At 38.6% G+C, this 26,893-nt stretch overlaps 1 protein-coding gene across 3 annotated transcripts in view; it reads left to right on the top strand.

Moving 5' to 3' along the window:
- The window catches only part of LOC121329330 (sister chromatid cohesion protein PDS5 homolog A-like), a 43,493-nt gene extending 16,976 nt beyond the window's left edge, over positions 1 to 26,517 (top strand). The window contains exons 8-33 of one of the 3 annotated variants that reach the window (XM_041274903.1): positions 154 to 294; positions 461 to 576; positions 690 to 784; positions 2,149 to 2,294; positions 3,488 to 3,639; positions 3,984 to 4,097; positions 4,215 to 4,296; positions 4,595 to 4,643; positions 4,759 to 4,898; positions 5,273 to 5,388; positions 5,486 to 5,591; positions 5,682 to 5,842; positions 6,426 to 6,549; positions 6,909 to 7,067; positions 7,396 to 7,464; positions 8,045 to 8,181; positions 10,328 to 10,451; positions 12,453 to 12,657; positions 12,948 to 13,062; positions 14,920 to 15,052; positions 15,395 to 15,514; positions 15,920 to 15,982; positions 16,072 to 16,217; positions 16,452 to 16,557; positions 16,756 to 17,116; positions 25,385 to 26,517. In XM_041274903.1, coding sequence (XP_041130837.1) covers positions 154 to 294; positions 461 to 576; positions 690 to 784; positions 2,149 to 2,294; positions 3,488 to 3,639; positions 3,984 to 4,097; positions 4,215 to 4,296; positions 4,595 to 4,643; positions 4,759 to 4,898; positions 5,273 to 5,388; positions 5,486 to 5,591; positions 5,682 to 5,842; positions 6,426 to 6,549; positions 6,909 to 7,067; positions 7,396 to 7,464; positions 8,045 to 8,181; positions 10,328 to 10,451; positions 12,453 to 12,657; positions 12,948 to 13,062; positions 14,920 to 15,052; positions 15,395 to 15,514; positions 15,920 to 15,982; positions 16,072 to 16,217; positions 16,452 to 16,557; positions 16,756 to 17,115 — 3,279 coding nt within the window. In that variant the 3' untranslated portion in view covers position 17,116; positions 25,385 to 26,517. Of the gene's footprint in view, positions 1 to 153; positions 295 to 460; positions 577 to 689; positions 785 to 2,148; positions 2,295 to 3,487; positions 3,640 to 3,983; positions 4,098 to 4,214; positions 4,297 to 4,594; positions 4,644 to 4,758; positions 4,899 to 5,272; positions 5,389 to 5,485; positions 5,592 to 5,681; positions 5,843 to 6,425; positions 6,550 to 6,908; positions 7,068 to 7,395; positions 7,465 to 8,044; positions 8,182 to 10,327; positions 10,452 to 12,452; positions 12,658 to 12,947; positions 13,063 to 14,919; positions 15,053 to 15,394; positions 15,515 to 15,919; positions 15,983 to 16,071; positions 16,218 to 16,451; positions 16,558 to 16,755; positions 17,117 to 17,590; positions 17,930 to 25,384 lie in introns of those variants that run through there. The other 2 variants (XM_041274896.1, XM_041274890.1) reach the window with 2 other exon arrangements.
- Positions 26,518 to 26,893: the final 376 nt, after the last annotated feature.

Raw genomic sequence — 26,893 nt, 5'->3', positions numbered from 1 at the left:
GAGCGATTAGCTGAACATGAAAATCAGGTGTTCGTCACAGCACTAATATATACTATTGTTATGATATAAAGTTGCTCTGCATTGAATGTAGATGACAATGGTGTACTACTACTATTATGTATCAATATATAACATTAATATGTTGTGTTCTAGTTTTTTAATCAGGTTCTGGTGCTGGGAAAGTCATCAGTCAGTGATTTATCTGAACATGTATTCGACTTGATTCAAGAGCTTTTCGCCATCGATCCGCATCTTCTGCTTTCTGTCATGCCACAACTTGAGTTTAAGCTGAAGGTGTGTACTTAGTTTTATTCAAGTCTGAGCAAAATCTGATTTCTTTTCATTTTTAATAATAAATAAATAAATAATAAATGCTTAGCAATCATGTTTTCTTTGGAAGCATGATGTGGTACAAAGGGGTGTGTTTTGCAAAGGATACTAATGATGACTGTTTATTTAGAGCAATGACGGGGAGGAGCGTCTTGCTGTCGTGCGACTGCTTGCTAAGCTTTTTGGAGCCAAGGACTCGGAACTGGCTACACAAAACCGACCGCTTTGGCAGTGCTTTCTTGGAAGGTCAGAAATTATATTTTTTGTCAAAAGTCGGTGTACAGTTATTTATAATATTAGTACCAGTAATCAAATACCTATTCTACATATAGAAAATGCCTGTCTGTTTGTTTTTTTAGGTTTAATGACATCCATGTGCCTGTTAGATTGGAGTGTGTCAAATTTGCCAGCCACTGTCTGATGAACCACCCTGATTTAGCCAAAGATCTCACAGGTAAGAATGCAGCCTTTTATTTAGTCCATGAAATGATTAATGTCATGAACTTCAGACAAAAGCTTGAAACTTGCCAAAGCTATTGTAGGGCCCTATGAAATGAGTTTTACTATTTTGAATTTTCAGATTTATATTTTCCTGATTTCTGATTTTTCTGTTTTAAAAATCTGTAATTTTGTTAGTTTTGTTTTTTATAACCAGAAGTGTTTGATACATTGACAGCAAGAGATAACGGTAACTAGTAAGTGAAGGCTTTTTTACAGTTAAATCACGGTTGTGTATGGGTATTTCTTAAAGCCTCTTGTCATACAAACGCAGCTATTTCAATGTAATTTTTTAAATATATACATATATATTTTGTTTGTCTAAACTGATTTTGTGGTAATGTTCTCGGGTGCCTGGTGCCATTTATTTTTTTCTCTGAATTCTGCGATTCCGTCCGTGTTCTCTGCAATGCGGATTTCATAGGGCCCTACTATTGGCTAATAGTGTCACTTGACCAACAGTCACTATAGTGGTCAGTAGTCAAATAACTGTTGCCCTCTGACTTCACTCAGCAGTCAATAGTCAAAACAATATTGCTGTCTTACATCACAGGTTTAAAAACAGGTATTGCCTTTGGTTTTCACATTAGCGACTGACCTCCAGTGAGCAATGTCACATTTACATCTCTTGGATCAACAGTTTTATAACATTTTATATGCAACTTTCAATTCCCCTCCCCTTTTAATTTAAAATAAATTGCAAACAAATAAGATTAAAGATTAAGTAGTGGTGTTCCAAAAAGTATAGCATTATAGGTCCCCATGTTATGCTACGACTGTTTAAATAATGTACCTGTAACTTATTTTCTTTAACATCCTAACAGCTTTTTTACACATCCTTTTAAAGACTGTTTCAAAGCTCTTTTCAAAATGGCTGCTCAAGTGCACTGATAGTGCACTTGATTTTTGTCAAACGGTAACACAGCAATAACAATCCAAGGAACAGAAAAGCCAGAGCACTTTTGTGTTTCTATTTGATAATCGCTCTTCCTGCATTGATTCAGAGGACAGATCTCAAACCACAGTGCACTAGAGTGGCCATTTTGAAAATAGCTTTGAAACAGACTTTGAAGTTACAAGTGTAAAAAGTTGTCAGGATGCTAACAATGAAAAGAAAAATCACAGGTACATTATTAAACAGTTGTAGCAACACATGGGGACACAACACTATTTTACCAAACCCCGCTACATACTCTGGCCCACTCCCCATCTAGTCTTGTAATAATATTTGAGATCTCTTGCTCTCGTAGCTGTTTTTTTTTATTATTATTATTTATTTTATTTTTTTAAACATGTTTTTGTTTTGTTTTTTTTACCTAGAGTTCCTCAAAGTTAGATCTCATGATCCTGAGGAAGCTATTCGCCATGATGTAATTGTTACCATAATAACTGCTGGCAAGAAAGACCTTTGTCTCGTTAACGATCAGCTGCTTGGGTTTGTGAGGGAAAGGACGCTGGATAAAAGGGTAAGATTTTGAATGCTCAACACATCTCTTAACAGTCAATACAAAGTAAGTTGTCACATTAAGTTTTTTGTAATAAACATTATATCTAATTATGATTGAACTTTGTTAGAATGTTCTTTTCAGTGGTGTAAGATTTTATCTTCTTGTATGTAATCTTTCAAATTTGTATTTCTATCCATGGCTGCCAATGTATATTACATACATATAGTGACATCTTGCTTAACAGCCACCTCAGTAAAAAGGACATCTTTTTTCATGTGGAATATGCTTCTATTAACTTTGTATTTTGCCACAATATACTGTATAATTACCACAAAACGAACTGCAACTATGTGTGTGTATATATATATATATATATACATACACACACTATATATATATATATATATATATATATATATATATATATATATATATATATATATATATGTGTGTATGTGTGTGTGTTGTGTGTGTGTGTGTGTGTGTGTGTGTGTGTGTACACACATTATATAAAAAAATGTATATAAAATTTGCTTGTGTTTTAATCACTGGATCATTCATCCTTGTCCATGACACGCTTGAGTGACTATGACTGAAGCATATGCACTTAATCACCTAAGTAGTGAGACAGTTGATTGGACACTGGATATGGAGTGATTTCAGCTGTTGAATTGCAAGCTTGAATAAAAGCAATAGTCACAGAAAAAAAACAATATGCCACGTCTGTCAAGAGAGCAGCGCCTTCGTGCAATCGGCATGCTGGAGGCTTGACTAGGGCAGTGTACTGTGGCTCGCCTTCTTGGGTGCTTACAGCTAGCAATTTCAAACCTGGCGAGATGGTATAACCAGACACGCTCTGTCAATGTCAGGCCGTGAACTGGGAAACCAAGAGTCACAACGCCTGCCCAAGATCATTGACAGATCATTTTGCAGCACCTTTGTGATGTCAATTGTTAATCGGTACAATTAAAAGTCACTGCACCTTCTGTAAAAGTCTGTCATTTTTCGATCACATCTAGTGAATTTTATCCAAATATAAGTGATGTGTTTCTTTTGATGCTCAATATGTAAATGATTTTTCCATTATTAAAAAGATTAATTCCTTTTGGATTTAACAGTGATCACTACTGTAAACTTAAGAAAACATGGAGAGCTCCCACACCCTTTTAAAAATGTTTTTATGTTGATATATATATTTCCCTTCTATGTAGTGGCGTGTCAGGAAAGAAGCAATGATGGGACTTGCACAGCTGTACAAAAAATATTGCTTGCACCACGAGGCAGGAAAAGATGCTGCACAGAAAGTGAGCTGGATCAAGGACAAGCTTCTCCACATCTATTACCAGAACAGCATTGATGACAAGTAAGTCCCGTTTGCTGTACCACATTGATTTGTTTTTAGGTAGAAATACATTTGAATTAACTGGAATTATGTGTGTATTTGTAAACAACTTTTACATTATACTATCATTGCATTTAGGCTATTTTTCAAACTAAAGCTATTCTAAACAAGGCACACTTAAAACATTCTACAGAGATGTTTGCTATTAAAAAGCTAAGGTAACTTGAATTGTTTCTTGCTACAAACACAAGTTTAGGGACATGTTATTTTATTAGCAACCCTTAGCTCCTCTTGGTGTTATTAATTACTGTAGCAGAGGCAGCATTTGGAAGCGCTAATTTTAATGCTGTGTTTTTTTATCGAAGGTTACTGGTGGAAAAAATATTCGCTCAGTACATGGTCCCCCATAATCTCGAGACTCAGGAGAAAATGAAGTGTCTTTATTACCTGTACGCTTGCCTTGACCCTAATGCTGTCAAGTGAGTACTGTTAATGACTCTTAAGGGGTTGAAATTCTGTAATTAACATACATGTGTATGGCATCGTATAAACTGCTTGTTTGAAAGTTTTTAAGCATTGAATGTGTTATTCCGCAGAGCACTCAATGAAATGTGGAAATGTCAGAACATGCTGAGGAGTCAAGTACGAGAGCTTCTGGATTTGCATAAACAACCACCTGTAAGCAGCTGTGGGCCAGGGAGAGGGTTAAGCTCTTTATATTTGTATTTTCTTCCAAATTAGAAAGTACAGGTTTGTTGTGCAGCAATTATAAAGTTGACTCTAACAGCCTAAACGTTTTCAGTTTCTTGGACAATAATACCAAACAACAATGCTTGTCATCCCAAGCCTCAAAGCCGCTAAAGTGCAAAAATGTAAAAGGTCTTGGGATTTCGAAATGCCTGTATTTTCCCATGTAATTCATACACCTGTGCATGTCAGTCAAATTTAATTTCTGTTTTTCATTTATTTTTCCTAGTCTGAAGCAAACAGTACAGCTATGTTTGGGAAGCTGATGACTATAGCAAGTAAGTGTTTTTTTTCGTGGTTTGTTTATTTGGTAGATTTTAAAGGGAGGTTGTGTATCTGTGTGGTTTTGAGGTTTCAAGGTCTATGGCTTCATACACAGTATCATTTTAACAGAAAACCTTCCTGACCCTGGAAAAGCACAAGACTTTATGAAGAAGTTCAACCAGGTTCTGGGTGAAGATGAAAAGCTAAGGGTCCAGCTTGAGTTGCTGATCAGTCCAACGTGTTCCTGCAAGCAGGCTGAAGTCTGTGTGGTGAGTAGATATATTTCTGTATCAACGAGAACCTCTGCAGTATTAAACTATATACAAGCCAAGCTCAGCAAACAACTTAAGTTCGTACCAGCTCTGCACTCAGTACTGGGTTTCAGAACTGCCTTCAATGAAGTCTAAGCCAGGAGTTTGTTAAATTGTTCCTCCCTTGACGTGCCTTGAACAACACCTATTACTAAACCAATAGACACAGGTGTCATTTATTCGTGCTGTGATTAATGATATCAGTTTACAGCAGGTTTAGGTCCGATTTGTTCAAACCTAGTCATTTCAGTAATATGCTATTTTGCCATACTGCTTGTGGTGTGTTGTTTTTTTTTTTATTACTTACCTGCCTTGTTTGTTATCTTCCCCAGAGGGAAATAACCCGCAAGCTGGCAAATCCGAAGCAGCCAACAAATCCTTTTCTAGAAATGGTGAAGTTCCTTTTGGAGAGGATTGCGCCTGTGCACATTGATTCCGAAGCCATCAGGTAATGTTTCTCTTCATTCTCTTTAGCAGGGGGAAAAAAAAAATGACTCATGTTAAAAATGACAAGTATTAATTGCAGCGTTTTGGTGTTTTGGCAGTGCTTTGGTAAAACTGCTGAATAAATCGATAGAAGGCACTGCTGACGATGAAGAGGAGGGTGTAACGCCCGATGCAGCCATCCGATCTGGGCTGGAACTGTTAAAGGTAATGAGAAAACTTTAGTAGTATTGGCCTGTTTTATAAGTTTGGACTAATGGGAAGTATAATATTGTATTCTTTTTTTTTTTTTTACAGGTTCTGTCTTTCACTCACCCTACCTCCTTCCACTCTGCAGAGACTTATGAATCCCTCTTACAGTGCCTCAAGATGGAAGATGAAAAGGTGGCAGAGGCAGCTATTCAGATTTTCAGAAACACTGGACACAAAATAGAAACTGAACTTCCGCACATTCGATCGTGAGGACTCTGCTCGTTTTATTGGCAAGCCAGCCCATACCTCTCAAACTGCAAACATTAAAATCTGGGACTGAAAAGGAAAATAAATATAGCTTTTTGGTTGTTTTTTTTTAAGCACAAACTGTTACCTTCCTAAATTGTTCTACATGTTAATGAAGTGCCATAAAGAAAATTACTTTTGGTTTCAAAACAGGTTCTCGGATATGGAATGCCCTGTTTTATGTGGGTCAGTTGAGAGATATGGACCAGCTATTACTAGACTTGTGTTTTGTTTTTATGGTATTTTTATTTATGTAAACTTTCAGATAGTCTAATTTAGACACTTTTATATAAATAAATGTGTACTTAACAGCATAAAAACGCATTTCCAGATGTGTCATAATTTCAACGGAGAAACAACATCATGAATCTGTTCTGTTATGCAGAAATCAAGATTAATACAGCCAAAGTAAAAACAATCTGTTGGTAATACAGCATGATGTAACAGGGTCAGCTTCCACCTGTGAAATGTAGTTGATTTTAGCAGAATACTTGCAGGGTTCCTGCTCTCTTTAGGATGTTAATCTGTATTTGTGTTTCACAGAACCCTTATTCCCATCCTACATCAAAAGGCAAAGCGAGGTACACCCCACCAGGCTAAGCAAGCAGTCCACTGCATACATGCAATATTCCACAACAAAGAAGTACAGCTGGCACAGATTTTTGAGGTAAATTGGTACATTTAAAGAGCAACTTGGCATGGATATGAAACCAGTATGTTCTTGTTTTCATTCCCTTAGTGTCTTTTGTCTGTTTTAATCATATTTTTTTTTACTTTTATCCCAGTTTATAGTTCCTCCACAACACTGCCCCTAGTGGCTGAAGGGGCTATAGTTGAGGCAGTACGTACATGTGGATTGCTTATTTAATTGTCCGTCCATTCATCCGTCTGGCACACATGGAATTTCAGTTGCAATTGTTAACAAATTTTAATGACTTTTCACAAATAGAGCCCAAGACATTATCAACTATATGATTTATTTATTTTTTAAAGTGGTGACCGTTTCAGGATTTTTTTTTGTTCCAGCCTCTCAGTAGAAGCCTCAATGCTGATGTACCTGAGCAGCTGATAACTCCCCTGGTCTCCCTGGGGCACATCTCCATGCTGGCTCCAGACCAGTTTGCTTCTCCAATGAAATCTATTGTTGCTAACTTCATTGTCAAAGACCTCCTCATGAACGACAGAGTAAGACAAGCTGCTGACAAAATTATCTGCCTATCAGTTGTGTAGAGCTGAGATCTGTCTTCACGAAAGAAAGTCATGAAAGTATAGTTTTAGGCTATTTAATATTTGTAAAGGGTATAGTTGAGTTCATATGTGGGTTATAATGTAGTAACTTTTCTTTTTTACAGTTACATTATTAATTGGAATTGACTTTTATATAAATGACTCAACATTTTAGTATGCTTGCTTTGAAACTTAGAATTTGACTGAAGTATGCAATTGCTAATTAAATATATTAAAACTACATACTTCTGCACGACTTCTAAATATTATTTTCCATTTTGTGCAGTCTGTGGGCAATAACAATGGGAAGTTATGGTGTCCAGATGAAGAGGTTTCTTCAGAAGTATTAGCAAAGGTGAGTCTAAGCAGGCTTGGACACAAACCCAGATATTAAAAGCTCATAAAGCAAAGATGAATTATTCCTGCAAAACTGTGTTCCTTGTATTCTTTTCTGCAAATGATATTAAAAAAAAAAAAAAAAAAGTTTACAACTATAATAAAGTATTTTATTTATTTGAATACAAAATTTAAACAAATATGGGTGATATACTGTCGGTTACTTAAAACTCGAAGATCTTGCAATTAAAAGATAGTTTGACATCATTTCTTTTTAACCATCATCTCAGGCTTAAACAATGCCCTTTTTTACCACCCTATCCTTACCAAACATTTTGAATTATTCTGTTGATTTTAATGAGCTTTTGTTTGACAAACTTTTGGACAGGTTTTTTTTTTTTCTTCCTGAATGTGTGAAAACATGTGATTTGTAACGATTCAATTGGCTTCCACCTGCTTCAGTTGAAAGGTTACAGTATTGCATTATATCTCAATCAGGAAATAAAAACAGAACTGTGAACCATTCAGAATGAAAGGAAACTATGTTTAAATGGCGTGCATGTACCACTGGCTCTAAAATGTAACGTTTTTAATTTGAGGTACACGCTATCAAACTGTTAGTACGCTGGTTGCTGGGTATGAGAAACAATCAGTCTAAATCGGCCAACTCTACTCTGCGTTTACTATCGGCCATGCTGGTCAGTGAAGGCGACTTAACGGAACAAAAGAAGATCAGGTAGGATGTGTGTGTTGTTTTTTTGAGGGGAGGGGGATGGTCATTTTCTGTCTTTTATTTGTATCATGTTTTCAGTGTTTAATAAATGATATATTGTAGGTGTGTATTTTTAACTGCCTGACTAAATTAATAACACTATGTAACACAATTTTTGTTCCTGGGTAGTAAGTGTTATTTCCCAATTGCTTATGCCTCAAAAGTATAGAAAATGGCTATTATTCCCCACAAACTTTGCTTTTGTGACCAGGACAGTGATATTTCAAAATATCACTATTTCCAATGGGAAAACGGGCAAATGTGTGTCTTTTCGTTCACATAAAGTCAGAAAAAAACAACATATGAATCCAAATTAACATGTATTTATACTAAAGTAATGATAATAATAAAGATGACTACAAAAGATTTAGAAGTGAGTAGTTTTTCGAGATTTACGATTATACTGTAAATCACTTTCACGAATCAGCCCCCAAATGTAGTCTCCCATCATGTTCTTGTTTATACTGTCCTTGGTAGCGGCGTTCAAAGTCCAGTATATCCTGGTGGAAGCGCTCGCCCTGCTCCTCCGAGTACGCTCCCATGTTCTCCTTGAATTTATCAAGATGGGCATCAAGGATATGGACTTTGAGGGACATCCTACAGCCCATTGTGCCGTAGTTCTTCACCAGAGTCTCAACCAGCTCCTCATCGTTTTCTGCCTTGTGATTGCCCAGGAAGCCCCGAACCACTGCGACAAAGCTGTTCCAAGCCGCTTTCTCCTTACTAGTGAGCTTCTTGGGGAATTCATTGCACTCCAGGATCTTCTTTATCTGTGGTCTGACGAAGACACCGGCTTTGACCTTTGCCTCAGACAGCTTAGGGAAGAAGTCTTGAAGGTACTTGAAGGCTCCTTATCTAGAGCTCTGACAAATTGTTTCATAAGGCCCAATTTGATGTGCAGTGGTGGCATCAGCACCTTCCGGGGGTCCACCAGTGGCTCCCACTTGACGTTGTTCCTCCCCACAGAGAACTCGGTCCGCTGTGGCCAGTCCCGCCTGTGGTAGTATGCCTTGATGTCCCTGCTGTCCCAAAGGCAAAGATAGCAGAGAAACTTGGTAAAATCGCCTTGGAGACCCATCAGGAATGCCACCATTGCAGCCTCTTGATGCCATCTCAGAAAAATGCAGATATGTATCCACTTAGGCAGCTGGAACCAAACTGAACTGGTGGGCTTAAGGCCCCTGTATTTATACTACTATTTATATTACTGGAAAGTTCTGGAAGTTACTCCAAGTTTACTCAGCACTGAATCTATCTGGAATGTTCTAGAAAATAGGTACATTTCAAAATATCACTGTCCTGGTCACAAAAGAAAACTTTGTGGGGAATAATAGCCATTTTCTATACTGTTGTGTGAAATTTAATTACTTTAAATTTAAAAGGAAGTTGATGTGGAAGTAAATAAGACAATTACTTCACAGAGTAATTTTAAAAGGACCTTTATTATTTCACACACACGCAGTTACATACACAGATGCTATACTGTGAATAACGATATCCCTAACGGGACACAACCCAACAAGGTTACATACAAAGATTATATTAATCACAGATCAATACAATCTATGAGACGCAACTGAACTAATTCTTACCCTTCCAAGCGGATCAGGAGAGCCCTTCGACCCTGGTAAGAGAAAGCAGCTGTCTCCAAGAAATTACCGAGCAGGACTGCGCGCTAATCCTCACGGCTGACTCTCATCAGAGCAGGGGAGAACCCCGTCCTTTATAACTTACCAAGTTAGGCTTTTGCATGCGAGAGAGTAATTGGCCAGATCACTCCCTCGAGGCTCGGCCCTCTGAATAAACCATTCCTTTCCCTAGAACATTCTAACAAAAACAAGTTATATAAACGTGACAAAAACAAGTTATATAAGATAAGGGGTTATTATAGGGCAAGGGCACAGATGAACTCGAACGCATTTCTAGAACTTTCTAGAACACTTTTTTTTATTACATATACTTTTGAGGCATAAGCAATTAGGAAATAACACTTATACCCAGGAACCAAAAAAAAAAAAAAAAAATTGTTACACGGTGTAATAAACACCAAAATCAGCACACTTATATGGATATTGCATGCATTTGCTGATGACTTGTTTGCTTGTTCCAGTAAATCTGATATGTCTCGTCTGCGGCTGGCTGCTGGAGGTGCCATCATGAAGCTTTCACAAGAACCCTGTTACCATGATATCATCACTCCAGAGCAGTTCCAGCTCTCTGCTCTTGTCATTAATGTAAGGATAGATGGTTGTTTATTTGAGCTAAACTAAACAGCAGGTAGTATATTAATAAATCAACTTGGCCGTCAATCTGTTTTAAAAAGTATTTTTAAATTGAGATACATTGATGATATATATATATATATATATATATATATATATATATATATATATATATATATATATATATATATATATATATATATATATATATATATATATATATATAGACACACACACACACACACACACACATACATACACACAGCTCTGGAAAAAATTGAGACCACTGCAAAATTATCAGTTTCTCTGGATTTACTATTTATAGGTATGTGTTTGGGTAAAATGAACATTTTTGTTTTATTCTATAAACTACTGACAACATTCCTCCCAAATTCCAAATAAAAATATTGTCATTTAGAGCATTTATTTGCAGAAAATGACAACTGGTCAAAATAACAAAAAAGATGCAGTGTTGTCAGACCTCGAATAATGCAAAGAAAATAAGTTCAGATTCATTTTTAAACAACACAATACTAATGTTTTAACTTAGGAAGAGTTCAGAAATCAATATTTGGTGGAATAACCCTGATTTTTCAAGCACAGCTTTCATGCATCTTGGCATGCTCTCCACCCGTCTTTCACATTGATGTTGGGTGACTTTATGCCACTCCTGGTGCAAAAATTCAAGCAGCTCAGCTTTGTTTGATGGCTTGTAACCATCCATCTTCCTCTTGATCACATTCCAGAGGTTTTCAATGGGGTTCAGGTCTGAAGATTGGGCTGGCCATGACAGGGGTCTTGATCTGGTGGTCCTCCATCCACACCTTGACTGACCTGGCTGTGTGGCATGGAGCATTGTCCTGCTGGAAAAACCAATCCTCAGAGTTGGGGAACATTGTCAGAGCAGAAGGAAGCAAGTTTTCTTCCAGGACAACCTTGTACTTGGCTTGATTCATGCCAAAGCTGCCCGATTCCAGCCTTGCTGAAGCACCCCCAGATCATCACCGATCCTCCACCACATTTCACAGTGGTTGCGAGACACTGTGGCTTGTAGGCCTCTCCAGGTCCCTGTCTAACCATTAGACGACCAGGTGTTGGGCAAAGCTGAAAATTGGACTCATTTGGGGGTGCTTCAGCAAGGCTGGAATCGGACAGATTTGTCTTTTGAAGGACGCATTAATCAAGCCAAGTACAAGGTTGTCCTGGAAGAAAACTTGCTTCCTTCTGCTCTGACAATGTTCCCCAACTCTGAGGATTGGCTTTTCCAGCAGGACAATTCTCCATGCCACACAGCCAGGTCAGTCAAGGTGTGGATGGAGGACCACCAGATCAAGACCCCTGTCATGGCCAGCCCAATCTTCAGACCTGAACCCCACTGAAAACCTCTGGAATGTGATCAAGAGGAAGATGGATGGTTACAAGCCATCAAACAAAGCTGAGCTGCTTGAATTTTTGCACCAGGAGTGGCATAAAGTCACCCAACATCAATGTGAAAGACGGGTGGAGAGCATGCCAAGATGCATGAAAGCTGTGCTTGAAAAATCAGGGTTATTCCACCAAATATTGATTTCTGAACTCTTCCTAAGTTAAAACATTAGTATTGTGTTGTTTAAAAATGAATCTGAACTTATTTTCTTTGCATTATTCGAGGTCTGACAACACTGCATCTTTTTTGTTATTTTGACCAGTTGTCATTTTCTGCAAATAAATGCTCTAAATGACAATATTTTTATTTGGAATTTGGGAGGAATGTTGTCAGTAGTTTATAGAATAAAACAAAAATGTTCATTTTACCCAAACACATACCTATAAATAGTAAAACCAGAGAAACTGATAATTTTGCAGTGGTCTCAATTTTTTCCAGAGCTGTGTGTGTGTGTGTGTGAGAAAGAGAAGGAAAGTACAGAGCGTCAATGTTTGATTCTTCTAATAGTTTTTTTTCTATACCCCTTTGTGCAATCATAAATATGCAGATGCGCCCTGTTAATGATGTGCTTTTCTTTCTTTCTCAAGGATGAATGTTACCAAGTAAGGCAGATATTTGCACAGAAAGTGCATGTGGCCCTGGTGAAGTTACAGCTTCCACTTGAGTACATGGGCATCTTTTCTTTATGTGCCAAAGATCCTGTTAAAGAGAGGAGGGCGCATGCTCGACAATGTCTGCTGAAAAACATTAGTATCCGGAGGGAGTATATCAAGCAGAATCCAGTGGCTCATGGTTAGTATTGCCAGAGATAGCTCTTTGTATTTAGCTGTCTCACGTATTTAATTTTCATTATTTTTATAAATCCATGTTCACTCATGTTAGGTTGTGCTTCTTTTGTTATGGCAGTTTAATGATTTTTATTTAAGAAGTGTTCAGTGTTTATTTGTTTTTCATAAGAAAGCTGGCCTATTGTAAATGTTACTTGTTTAACACGCTTTGAGTGTTGGAGCAAGAGATTAATCTGAACTATTTCCTTGCAAATCTTTTTAGAAACTGATGGTCTTTTGTTTTATGTTTTTAAGAGAAGCTGTTGTCTCTTCTACCTGAATATGTGGTACCGTACATGATTCATCTCCTGGCTCATGATCCAGATTTTACCAAGCCTCAGGATTTTGAGCAGCTTCGTGACATCAAAGAGTGAGTGTTGCACAGGTGTAATAATTAGCATAAGGTCGCAGTGCGGCATTAAAGCACTTAATATGAGCGTGTAGGAACATGTAGTTAGAATTCTGTTTCATAACTACAGTGACATGAAAAAGTATTTGCCCCCTCTGATTTTCTGCATTTTTGCATATTTCTGACGCTGAATGTTATCAGAACTTCAACTAAAATCTAACATTAGAAAAAAGGGACCCTGAGTGAACAATTTGATATTTATTTCATTTATTAAAGAAAGTTATGTAACACCCAATGCCCCTGTGTGAAAAAGTAACCGTCCCCTTAGAGTCAATAACTGGTTACGCTACCTTTAGCAGCAATAATTGCAACCAAATGCTTCCTGTAGTTATTGATCTTACAGCGCCGTGGAGGAATTTTGGCCCACTCCTTCATGCAGGACTGCTTCAACTCAGTGATATTTATGGGTTTTTGAGCATAAACTGCTTGTTTCAGGTCCTGCCACAACATCTCAATGGTGTTTAGGTCTGGACTTTGACTAGGCCATTCCAAAACTTTACATTTCTTGTTCTTCAACCATTGTGGTGTAGACTTGCTTATGTGTTTCGGATCATTTTCTTGCTGCATGACCCAGCTACGCTTCAGCTTCAGCTCACGGACGGATGGCCTGACATTCTTCTGTAGAATTCTCTGATGCAGAGCAGAATTCATGCTTCCTTTAATGATGGCAAGTCATCCAGGTCCTGATGCAGCAAAGCATCCCCAAATCATGACACTACCACCACCATGCTTGACCGTTGGAATGAGGTTCTTACTGTGGAATACAGTGTTTGGTTTTTGCCAGACATAACTGGGCCCGTGTTGGCCAAAAAGTTCCACTTTTGACTCATCTGTCCATAGAACATTGTTCCAGAACTCTTGAGGATCAAAAACTTGAGACGAGCATTCAGTGAGCAGTGGTTTCTGCCTTGCTACTCTGCCATGAATCCCATTTTTGCCCAGTGTCTTTCTGATGGTGGGGTCATGAACACTGACTTTAGCCGAGGTGAGAGAGGTCTGCAGATCACTGGATGATGATCTAGGGTTCTTTGTGACTTCCTGGACGATACTATGACTTGCTCTTGGAGAGATTTTGGCAGGACGTCCACTCCTGGGAAGATTCACTATTGTCCCAACCTTGGACAATATGACTGTGGTTTGGTGGATCCCCAGAGCCTTAGAAATGGCTTTGTAACCCTTTCTAGACTGATAGGCATCAACAACTTTTTTTTGGAGGTCTTCAGGAATTTCTTTTAATCGTTTCATGATGTGCCTCTAGAACCTGTGTGTTGACAAAGTCACTTTGATGGTAATGGTCAAAGTTAGTCAGATTTGTATTTGGCAGGACTGGCCCAAATCAGGCCTGATTGTTAACCAAATTATTCAAACAGCTGACCCTAATTATCCCTTTAATTGGGTTGAGTTAACTAGGGGGGCAGTAACTTTTTCACACCTGAAGATTGCATGTTTGATTACCTTGCACACCAAACAAATGAAAGAACCACCAAACTTTGGTGTCATTTTCTTCTCTGACTCCCTCTATATACTACTACAACCCACAAAGATCTGACCAAATTCAATGTGAAAAAATGCAGAAAATCAGACAGAGGGCAAATACTTTCACGGCACTGTAGGTGAGCTACATATTGCTTCAGTCCAAATGTATTTTCTTTATTTTAATGTTTGTAATTGTAATACACGATTTAGATTTGTTTTTGGACTTGTAACTTGCTGTATTAGCGTGTTTTTATTTTATTTCTCTTCTTAATGTACTTTATTTTTTTGTTTTAATATATTAGAAGTAATTTTGTAATTCACCTTCTCCACCCCCCGCCTTAGGTGCTTGTGGTTCATGTTGGAAGTTTTAATGACAAAGAACGAAAACAACAGCCATGCATTTTTGAAAAAAATGGTGGATAACATAAAACAAACCAAGGATGCACAGGCTCCAGATGACCCCAAGACAAATGAGGTCAGCTGAACTCTGACTGATGAATCCTGTGTCCTGCTGCATTATGATCGATGAATCCTCTTTGTCATGCTGCACTGTGATTGAATGATTCCTGTGTCCTGCTGAACTGATTGATTTGAATCACTTTTTCATGGCAGCAAAGCTGCTTTAGTTCATTAAAGTGTTCAGTGTAGCCAGGGACCAAGACCTGATCTGAATCACTGCTACCTTGGAAAAAAGATTTCTCTTAATTGTATGATAAACGTGTTCAGAAACTGATCAAGCTCCTGACTACTGATACATTATTGGGTTTGTCGCTTCCATCTTGAATAACACTTGGTTTTATGTTGGATTTTCTTACAGAAACTCTACATTGTATGTGATATTGCACTGTTTGTAATTGTTAACAAAAGCACAACCTCTCTTTTGGAGTCACCCAAGGATCCTGTACTACCTACTAAATTTTTCACTCCACCAGACAAAGTAGGTTACATTTTACACTAATGCATCAAAGGGAAATAAGTTGCACTTTAATAAAATATGTACTCATTATACAACTTCCTTCCTTTGGGACTATCAAGGATATAAACATAAAGTATTTGCATTGAAATAAAGAGGCCTAATTACACTGATGGGCCTGTGAATGTAAATGACATGTTTAGCTCCATATTCAAGCTGGAGCAGTGCAAGTCACTCCAAAGAAACAGCTTTAATGTAATCTAAAATAGGTTTAATTAATATTATATAATTTTTTTTTTCTTTAGAATAGTGACTTTGACACTTAGTAATTGATTCTTGCATGCATGCAATATCTAACTTTTCTGAGTGATAAAATAAGACTTGTTACGTGCGGTAAACTAAAGATAAAAAAATATTTCATACCAACAGGATTTCATAAATGACAAGGAATATCTCTCATTGGAAGCCAGAACAGCCCTCCTAACGGGAAAGGTTTGCTTTTTTGATATTAATCTGTTCATTTAAAAAAAAAAAAAATAAAATGACATGTAACTTAAACTCTTTTGGTTTTTGTGGTTTAGCCCAAACCAGCCACTGTGTTAGGTGCAGTAAATAAACCCCTGTCTGTCACTGGTAAGAGGCCGTACAACAGGACAGCAGGTTCAGAAACTGGAAGTAACGTCAGTGGGAATTCAGAACCAAGCTCGCCATCAGGAAACAAAGGAAGGTAAGGAGGACTTGTTTTGATTATTCAGTGCAGGGGAAGATGGTGGAGGCAGGAATCCATATGTATATTTTTTGCATATTTGGGTATACATCTGAGAGCATATCAGAATCTGGTTGTGTGAAAGCATCTGAAAGCACTTGATTACAAATGAACCACCTGTTCAAAACAAATCTAAATTGTATACATGTTAAAATAATGAAGTTAAATCTGAATTTTTTGTTTGCTTTGTATAAGGGAGCAGGGCACAGATGCTTTAGAGACAGGAGCAAGTGAGAACGAAGAGAACCCAGTTATACTCCTCTCAGTGACTCCAGTTAAAACTGAACTTGTGCAAAACAAGGTAAACATAAGTGTGTCTTGCAGAGATCCACACTTTAAGACATGCCTACCGTCAGTTTCTGTAAAACCAATTCCAAATTGTGTTCTCTCTAGTTGCAATGCTCCCCTAAAATTCTGCAGGACACGGTATTTGGGGACAACCATTTGCTGCAACTGTGCTAGAGGTTGATGTGCATCCCTGGTGTCTTTCATCCCATAGGAGGTGAATTCTGAGCAGTCTGGTACAGGCAATGCCAGCGCCGAACGTGGAAAGCAGCGAGTGGCACCTGCTGATGGAAGTGAGAACATGCATGAGAACCCAGAGGAGGACCAGACAGATGAAATGGGTGGACCTGAACCCCCTAAACCCAGGCGGGGACGGCCCCCCAAATCACAGACTCCAGGCAGCACTGAGAAAAGCAGTGAGGCAAAGACAGGTGGGAGGGGGAGGAAGAGGGCAGCACCCACCCCGGAAAGTCCTGGAGGGTTGGAGGCAGCAAATGTCAAAGTACCAAAACAGCACAAGGACACAGAGGCAAAGAAAGCACCAGCACAGAGGCAAATGGATTTGCAAAGGTAAAGGGTTAAAACTTGTCGCCAACTAGATATTGGGCAGCCTACATTTACATTAAAGTATACTAAAGTGTACTAAAATGTTTATGCAAAAAAAAATACAATATGGCTTGAGTATTGTTTAATCTACAAAAATGTATTACTGCTATGAATGAATATTTAGTTTTAGTCAAATACCAGAGTGTTCAATTCACCTTGTTTGAGTACTTACAAGATTTTTTGAATTTGATCACAAGTGTTGTAGTTAAATAAATATCCATCTATGAGAGTTAGGACAGGTAGTGTTTTATCCTCTTATTTGTCCATTAAATCCAGTAAAAGTAAGATTTGCTTTTATTGTTTTTCCTGAAATTTAGCACAAAGTAAAGCATTGTTTATGTGCACTGTAAGATAGTATATAGCTGATAAAAAACTTATTGCTGTATTTGTTCCATATAACGTCAGTCTAAAGTTTAAGAATGACAAGTGTTTGCGTTTTTCAGCAGCCAGTTTCTGGGCAGTGATGGCGATTCTCTGTGGGATGTAGAGTCCAGCCCAGATTGCTTTGTAAAGGAGACGGATCTGTTTAGTAATGAGAGCAGCCAGGAAGAGCTTGCAGAGACAGAACTAACTCAGGGAGCCATTCTTCAGGTGCACAAGGGAAAGGCAGACCAAATATTACCATGGTCAATCCATTTCGTTGCACAGACCAGGCTAGCTTTATTAACCAATAACTGCGTATTTTATTTAATTATGAGGTTGATTTTTAATTTAACACTTATCCTGGAGGTTGTAATAGTTCTGACTTGTGTTTAGAATCATGCTAGTGCAAAAAAGTTTGTTCTCCTGTTTTCTACAAAAGAAGTTACACCAACTACAGTGCAAAAATTATGTTCATATAGCTGCTGCTTGTGATCATCTGACTTTTTGGTTTCCAGATGATCAAGAAACTGTATTGTTTAATTCTCTTGTTTACTGTTGCTTATGGGTAAAATTTTGTAATTTTACAAAACTGGTATGTTGATGTTGTAATACTTCAGGTTTCCTCATGATAGAAAGTGTACATTGCATTTGGTACACAGCAGCATTCTGTGATTCTGGAAGATAACGTTTTTTTGGATTTGGAACGCAGATGTATTCTGCAATTTGAACAATTACAAATTTTGTTAAAATACTTTGCACTTGGTGCCTTAATTTAGTTTACGCCTATATGCAGGTTATCTCTTTCTAGAAACATTCGAGTGCAACATTTGCGATGTTGTCTTCAAACTTGGAACGCAGTACAATTCTCTAGGTCACCTTAGAATGCTGGTATTGTGTAATAATACAAATACACCCCTCCTCTGCCACAATCTGTTTTATATATATATATATATATATATATATATATATATATATATATATATATATATATATATATATATATATATATATATATATATATATATATATATTACACACACATACACACACACAGTGCCTTGCAAAAGTATTCAAACCCCTGACCAATTCTCTCATATTGCCAAATGATAAATGGTACATTGAAATTTCGTTCTGTTCGATATTTTATTTTTAAACACTGAAACTCAAAATCAATTATTGTAAGGTGACACTGATTTTATGTTGGGAAATATTTTTTAGAAAAGTAAAAAACTGAAATATCTTGCTTGAATAAGTATTCAACCCCTGTGCTGTGGAAGATCCCAGTTTGCACCGATGAAAGAAATTGCCCTAACGAGGACACAATTACCTTACTATTGGCCTCTACCTGTGAACCATTAAAGTTGCTGTCACATTTTCTGGATAAAAACCCCATTGGTAAGGCTGTGAATCTGAAGGAAAATGAAGACCAAAGAGCATTCTACAGAAGTTAGAGATAAAGTAATACAAATGCAAAGATTAGGAAAAGGGTACAAAATAATATCCAAGTCTTTGGATATCCCAGTGAGCACAGTTGGATCAATAATCAGGAAGCGGAAGCTGCATCACACTACCCAGGCACTGCCAAGAAAAGGCCGTCCCTCAAAACTCAGTGCTCAAACAAGGAGGAGACTTGTGAGAGAAGCCACAGAGAGGCCAACAATCACTTTGAAGGAGCTACAGAGTTCAGTGGCTGGGAGTGGAGTAATAGTGCACCAGTCAACCATATCGAGAGCTCTGCATAACACTGGCCTGTATGGGAGGGTGGCAAGAAAGAAGCAATTACTCAAAAAGTACCATCTGAAAACACTTCTGGAGAGAAAGCATGAGAGTGACCCAGCTGCGATGTGGGAAAAGGTTTTTTGGTCAGATGAGACCAAGATGGAGCTTTTTGGCCAAAACTCAAAGTGCCATGTGTGGCGCAAACCTAACACTGCCCATGCCTCAAGACACACCATCCCTACAGTGAAGTATGGTGGTGGCAGCATCATGCTGTGGGGATGCTTCTCATCAGCAGGGACTGGGCATCTTGTTAATTGAAGGAAGAATGGATGGAGCAAAATACAGGAAAATACTGCAAGAGAATCTGCATCAGTCCGCTAAAAAAACTGAAGCTTGGGAGGAAATTCACCTTTCAGCAGGACAATGATCCCAAGCACAAGGCCAAAGAAACATTGGAGTTGCTCAAGAACAAAAAGGTGAATGTCCTACAGTGGCCCAGTCAAAGTCCTGATCTCAATCCCATTGAGAATCTGTGGCACTATTTGAAAATTGCGGTTGACAAGCGTCGTCCAACCAACCTGGAGCAAATCTGCCAAGAAGAATGCTCATTTGCAGGGTCCAGAGTCGGCGACTTGCACAGAGTGAGTGGCACCCTGAACCAAAAAGGCTACCACAGCAATTTGCAGCGCCATGCAATACTCTCTGGTATACGCCTAGTTGGTCAGGGGTTCATCCTACAGCAAGATAATGACCCAAAACATACCTCCAGCCTATGTCAGAACTACTTTAGAAGAAAAGAACAAGACGGTAGACTTCAAATCATGGAATGGCCAGCACAGTCTCCAGACTTAAACCCCATCGAGTTGGTTTGGGATGAACTGGACAGAAGGGTGAAAGCAAAGCAACCTACAAGTGCAACACATTTGTGGGAACTTCTGCCACAGTGTTGGGAAGAACTTTCCGAACAATATTTGATTTCCATTGTAGAAAGAATGCCACGAGTCTGTTTGGCTGTTATATCTGCAAAAGGTGGCTACTTTGAGTCAAAAATTTTAGATTCAATTTTGTTAAACAAAACGATTCCATGATTTATTTGTTCTATGCTTTAATTCCAGAGTACATTGAGACATTAAACTGTGTAAATTTCAATAAAAACTGTTCTAAAACTTTTGACCGTGTGCGTGTGTGTGTGTGTGTGTGTGTGTGTATATATACACACACACACACACACACACACGTCGAATCCACGTTCTCTCTTGGGAGCAAAAACCATGCAGCAGCTTACACCCGACCCATATTGCCTTCGGATTATATCCAAATTCAGCAGGATAGGGTAGTGATCATGCCATTTTTTGTACACAAATCTAACTGGCCTTCATGTTTTTTTCCGCAGCGAATTTAAAGTTTTTTTTTCCCTGCAGCTATTACGCTCAAGTATGAAAAGTAGTATTCAGTTCAATAGGTTACATTTTTTAACCTAGAAAAAAACGCAGCGAAATAAACAGTAGTGTGGAAAAGACAAATTAAGAATTTAAATGAAATGAAGAATGTTTTTGCGTTTCTGTCCCTGTGTTCCCGCTGTTTCTAATGTTTTTACCCGCTCTGTATTCCCTCTACCGCTGTGTTTACCTGTCTGTAGTTCAACCTGCTCGTTTGCATTCTGTGTCTCACCTGCGATTGGTCCCGTCTGTGTGTTCCCATTGGTCTGAAGTATGCGGTCGAGGACCAATGGGATGTGTAAGCTCTGCACCCTTATTTCCATACAGGGACGGAGCTAAGTGTATAAGGAGGGCTGTGTCCTGCTTTTTGTGTCATCGTTGTCACTGTCTTGAATCCTGTGTTGCTGACAGAGCTGTGGACTCTGGTGTGAGTCTGCAAATAAAAGGATTGCAAAGAAACTCCTGTTTTCTGCCTCCTTCCAAAATGCTACATTGGTGTGAGAAGTGGGATAGAGTTCGAGCCCAAGAGTGTGAAGCAAGAGCTGATAGACAGAGAGATGAATGATTGAATCTGCTGGAACCCGACGCATCCCAGACCCGGTTGGATGGTGGACTGGAGGACCTCCTCTGTGGCCTCGAGGACCAGGGTTGGTGCCTTGCCTGCATGGAGTTTGGGCACAAGGTGGTATGCTGCCACTTCCAATAGGAAGAGGAGGACCTGCCTGCCCAAAAAGCTGGAGAAGACAGAACTGCCTGTCCCAAAGCAAAAGAAGGGGAGGAGTGGCTGATCCCGGAGGCGAGTGAAGGAGCCGGTGCCAGCTCCACATCCAAAGAGGGATGAGCCATTGCCACTGCCGGAGTGCCCTGCGCTGATGTCAGCACTGCAGCTGCCAGTGTGCTGCCACTGCTGGAGTGCCCCACACCACCACCACGGGAGAGCTCCGCGCTGATGTTAGGATTGTCAGTGCCAGAACCACCACTGCCGGAGTGCCCAGCGCCACCACCACTACTGGCGTGGTGAACACTGGAGTGCCCCGCACCGCGGTCAAGGAGGGAGTTGCCCCTGCTAGAGTACCCCGCGCCGCTGCCAGGGTGGCCACGGCTGGAGTGCCCCGCACTGCTGCTGCCAGCCTTGCCACTACCAGTATTGCTATTGCTGGAGTGCTCTGTGCCACTACCAGGGGTGCCATTGTCAGCATTGCCGCTGCCAGCGCTACCACTGCCGGAGAGCACAGCATTGCCACCCTCTGTAAAATAGTAATGTGTGTGTGATTTGAGATAGATAGATATATATATATATACACACACACACACACACAGCAGTAAAACATCCGTTGCTCAGATACACGTCAGTCGTGTTTTTCCTTCGTTGTACATCCCCATTTTATATATATAGAATATCACAGACATTTGCAGAGCTTTTTGAGATGTTACAGTAATAAAATATTGACTTGGATCACATTACTGAGCAGTTTGGTGATAAAACGAGTGATCGAGAGGATTTATCAGTATGCACGTCTATAAAGGAGGTATGTGAAAAATACAGTGAACAAGAGGTGGGGCTTGGCTGGAGATACAGTACTGAGTGTCCTTTTGTGATTCAAAGATCTCAAAAAGCTCTGCAAATGTCCTTGTTATTCTTTGAGCGCTGGATGCAGAAGCAGCTATCCCCTTTATGTCTGCTTATCTCTGTATGGCGCAGCTGCTAGGGCTATTGCTCACACGCCCCCCTTTTTAACCCCCCCCTTTTCGGCTCCTATCGGTCTCATTCGGCCATTGAATGGGTTTCTCCGCTTTTTCTGGAGAAAAAACGACTACACGTTCGTGCTTTACGTCTTTTCGATGAAGTCGGACAGGGTCCAATGTTGGACTGGAAAGGGAAAATCGTAATGTCGTACCTGGTCCGACATTGGAATGCAAAGGGTTAATATTGTTTTCCTAATTGGAATGAATTTATGAAACCATCTTTTGTTTTGGATTACTTTAAACGTGGATAGCTTTAAAAGTTTTAGATTATAGGTGAATCCCTTCTGTGCATATGGAAGACTGATTTGAGTATGTTGATGTGATCATGATTATTGGCGCTCATAAACAAAAACATGGCCGCTGGCAGGAGTTCCAGTAATCTACAGGACGGGAGTTCTTTGGTTGGGTTAAAGAAGACGACCAGTAACTTTGTTTTCTTGTACTGTGAAGTACCTTCTGTGGGTTAACATACAAGAGTATACACAGCGAAGGAACCTTGAATTGGAAAACAAGTGAAACACTTGTTAATTCAAATATTCTGTTTCAATTTGCCCACATTTTCTCCAGAGGTTGTTTCTCTTTTACTAGACTGCAGTACCTAGGAGGCCGCATATTTGTGGTATAAAAACCACATCTTAATTAGTTAGTTTTGTTTTGATTTAAAAAATTTAAAAAAAGCTTGACACTGGACACATTTCCAAGTTAATTGAATACAGTGTTTATTTTCTGCCTTTCATCTTAAGGTTAACACAGGGTTCTGTGTCAGTAGCTCTCAGGTAAGGGAAGCTGGTATTTTTCACAGGTGTTCTTGTTTCTTGGTTCTAATCCTGTTATCCTGCTCATATTTTATTGCAATAATATTTCTGCTGGCTTTATATTCTTTAAAACAATGTACATTTATTACAATATTTTAACATTGCTAGAGTTTCACAAATGTTCAATTTGTATCCCAAAGATCATCCTGCTTCCAGCAGGAGTGACAGTCTTGGGTCAGGTTCTGCTCTCGGTGGGTTTGTCAAAGCCACTACAGGATCCTTTATCCATGTCTGCACATCACAGGTGTGGGTGACAATCTTTAAAAGCCCGATACTTGCAAAGAACTTAAACCTTGTTAGCCGGGCTCTCTCATTCCCATCATCCACAAATCTGGCCTGTATGGAAGAGTGGCAAGAAGGAAGCCATTTCTGAAAAAAAGCCCATGTAAAATCCCCCTTGGAATTTGCAAAAAAGCATGTGGGAGACTGAAAAGATTTGGCAAAATATTATGTGGTCCGCTGAAACAAAAATGGAACTATTTGGCCTAAATGCAAAGCGTTATGTCTGGCGCAAACCCAACACAGCACATCACCCAGGTAATACCATCCGTACTGTAAAGCATGGTGGTGGTAACATCACGCTGTGTGGATGCTTTTCATCGACAGGGACTGGGAAACTTGTCAGGGTAGAGGGCAAAATGGGTGGTGCTAAATATAGGCAAGTCCTTGAGGAAAACCTGCTTCAGTCTGCAAAAGACCTAAGACTGGAGCAGAGATTCACCTTTCGGCAGGACAGTGACCCCAAGCACACAGCCAAAGCAACACTGGAGTGGCTTAAAAACAAGAAAATGAATGTCCTAGAGTGGCCCAGTGAAAGCCTGGACTTGAATCCGATTGAGAATCTGGCAAGACTTGAGGATTGCTGTCCACCAACGTGACAGCTTGAACAATTTTGAAGAAAAATGGGCTTATTGCACTTGAAACCTGGTAGATTTTGCCAAGAATGGGCTGATATTGCACCAGAGGGGGCTAAGTCTTACCACGTATGGACCATTTCAACGGGGTTTTCTGAAGTGTCGACTAACGACGGTTTTACACAAAAAGATGGTCAAGGTTCGGCCAGATGTGCAAACCTGGTGAGAGACTTATCCCAAAAGACTCACAGCTGTAATTGCTGCCAAAGGTGGTTCTACCAGGTATTGACTCAGGGGGGTGAATACTTATCTAACCAAGACATTTCAGGGTTTTTTTTGTTTGTTTTTGTTTTTTTTTAAATACTAAGCACCAACGTGGTACAGCTTGAACTTTTGCAAATAATTAACGAATGGGTAACTAAAAATACGATTCAGATGTGCAAATCCTGGTAAATAGACAACAAAAAAACCCAAAAAGACTCAAAGCTGTAACGATTGCTGCCAAAGGTGGGTCCTACCAGGGTTATTGACTCAGGGGGGTGAAAACTTATCTAAACAAGACATTTCAGGGTTTTTTTTGTTTTGTTTTGTTTTTTTTCATTAACTGTTGTTTCACAATAAAAATTATCTTGCCTTTTCTAAGTGTTGAGTAGGTTGTGTAAATCAAATGGGAAAAAATCCCATTTAAATGCATCAAGATTTCAGGTTGTAACACAACAAACTGAAAACGTTCAAGGGGGGGTGCATACTTACTATACGCACTACATGGATAAATATCTCTGGTCGTGTTGGCGTGAGTCTTTTTTTTACAAAATAATTTCTAAAACAACTAAACGTCGAATAATTTATTTTGTGTTTATAAATAAATAGGTTCCAGAAAGATCCTTAGCAGATAGGGGTAACGTGCAAACTGGACACTAAAAGCACTGCAAGTGCTTGATAATTTAAATTAAATTAGGCCTTTTAATATAAACTTTGGTGCACATTTTAGTTCCTAGACAGTGAGAGTGTTTTAATAAAAGGTTTTTAACATAATTTTCATGTATTTTTGAGAAACTGTATAAAATAGGTAGTAAAAGAAACAGCTGTCTTTTTTAAATCAAGCAATTTTAAATTGCGATTTTAATCTGTTATTTCACAGCAGTGTGAGATTGTGACACAATGTGTTGAGGGATTTGCCCAGTATCCCATTTTAACCGAGTCTCCTTGCTCTAAGTCATTTGCTGTATCTGCTTCCCGCAGACGATAACTTGTATTCATTTAGATATACATTTTAATATCCTGTTCTTTCTTTGTCAGGTAAAAAGGACTGTACGAAGAACAAGAAAGTAAAACACCTGTTACAGGACATCATCTTCAGGGTACCCATATCTGTACAGAAGCTGAAATTCCTTAATTGCACAGCTGTTTGCCCTGAGAAAACAAGACACATTTTGAAAGCGAGCTTTCTCCTCAGTGGAAAAAAAACATTTTGAAAAAAATACAAAAAAAAAAAAAAAAAAAAAAAAAAAAAACAACTCATGGAACAGAGGCCCAAGCATTTGTTCCTGCTTCATGGAGTCTTATTTTTTATGGAACTTTTAAAATATAAATTCAGGTCCCAAAACATGAATATTTAAATTTGCTGACAAGATATCATAATCGTTTTGCTGAAAGCAATCTCTTTCAGGAGAGTCTCCAGGTTGACTTTAAAAAAATTTCAAGCCAAATAATCCCACTGCCTACTCTAGCAAATTTCATTTTTGCCCATCGTACAATGTCAGGCGGAGGGAAAACTGGTAGGTTTTGGTGTTCTGTGTAAAACCTGTGTTCCCAGTGGAACCACAAACATTGAAATCTAGCAGTTGTTTCAGAGTTAATTGTTCTAGATAATCAAAATGAATTGTACCATTCCCAACAGATGCTTATCCCTGAAGTTTTACAGATTTAGTTCTTGCCTACATTTTTAACGAAGACAATGTTTTAAAGGTGTAGCAGGTACTGTGGTTCTTATACAGAGGCCTTTTATTTTACATTTTGTTCAGATTTTACATTTTTGTAACAGAATGGAGAAGGTAAGGGTGTACAAGACCATTTTGTTTTGGGTAATGTTTATTACCACATTTCACGATGATGCTAAAGTAAAGGTTTTCAAAAAAATGTTTGATTTTAGATGCCTGCATAAAAAAATTGAAACGGTTCAGAACTGTTGATACATTCTGTGTTTTTAGGTATTGAAAATATTTTTAAACATTTTTGCCAGTTTGTCTCCTTGTTTTTAAGCCTCATTTTGTTTCGCGTTAGTGAAATACTTAATGTTGCATTGATATTATGATTGTTCGCCATAGTTGTGTACAGTTTATGTACACATGACCATATTTAATTTGTTGCATAAAATAAATGCTTCTAGGTGTCAAGTTGTTATCTTTCAAAAATAAATCTGGGTTTGATTTCTGCTCTTTGTTTTTTCGCTTCTAGATCCATGGAATTTTGAGCAACAACGTACTAATTCACATCAATACCACAAATAATAATCGTATAAAATACATGTCAGAATGTAATTAAAATGATTAAGGATACAAATTGATTAGATGTGGAATAGAGTCATCACACATGGGTGTGTTTATAACATTTTTTTTAATCTCTTGTCTATGGAAGTGAATAATGTTACACATTCCCAGGGCAGTAGAAAGGTATTTGAGTGTGTTATGTACTAATTAAAGATTGTACTTTTCTGGGTTTATGGATATGTTTCCCAGTTTTATAAAAAAAAAAATAAAATATTCACACTGGGTTGTAGATCTTGCCCTTTGGCAAGTAAGTGATAGCTG

The sequence above is a fragment of the Polyodon spathula genome, chromosome 2 (assembly GCF_017654505.1).
Source record: "Polyodon spathula isolate WHYD16114869_AA chromosome 2, ASM1765450v1, whole genome shotgun sequence".
Taxonomy (NCBI): domain Eukaryota; kingdom Metazoa; phylum Chordata; class Actinopteri; order Acipenseriformes; family Polyodontidae; genus Polyodon; species Polyodon spathula.
The sequence above is the reverse complement of the archived record's forward strand: the minus strand, read 5'-3'. Positions and strand labels throughout refer to the sequence as shown.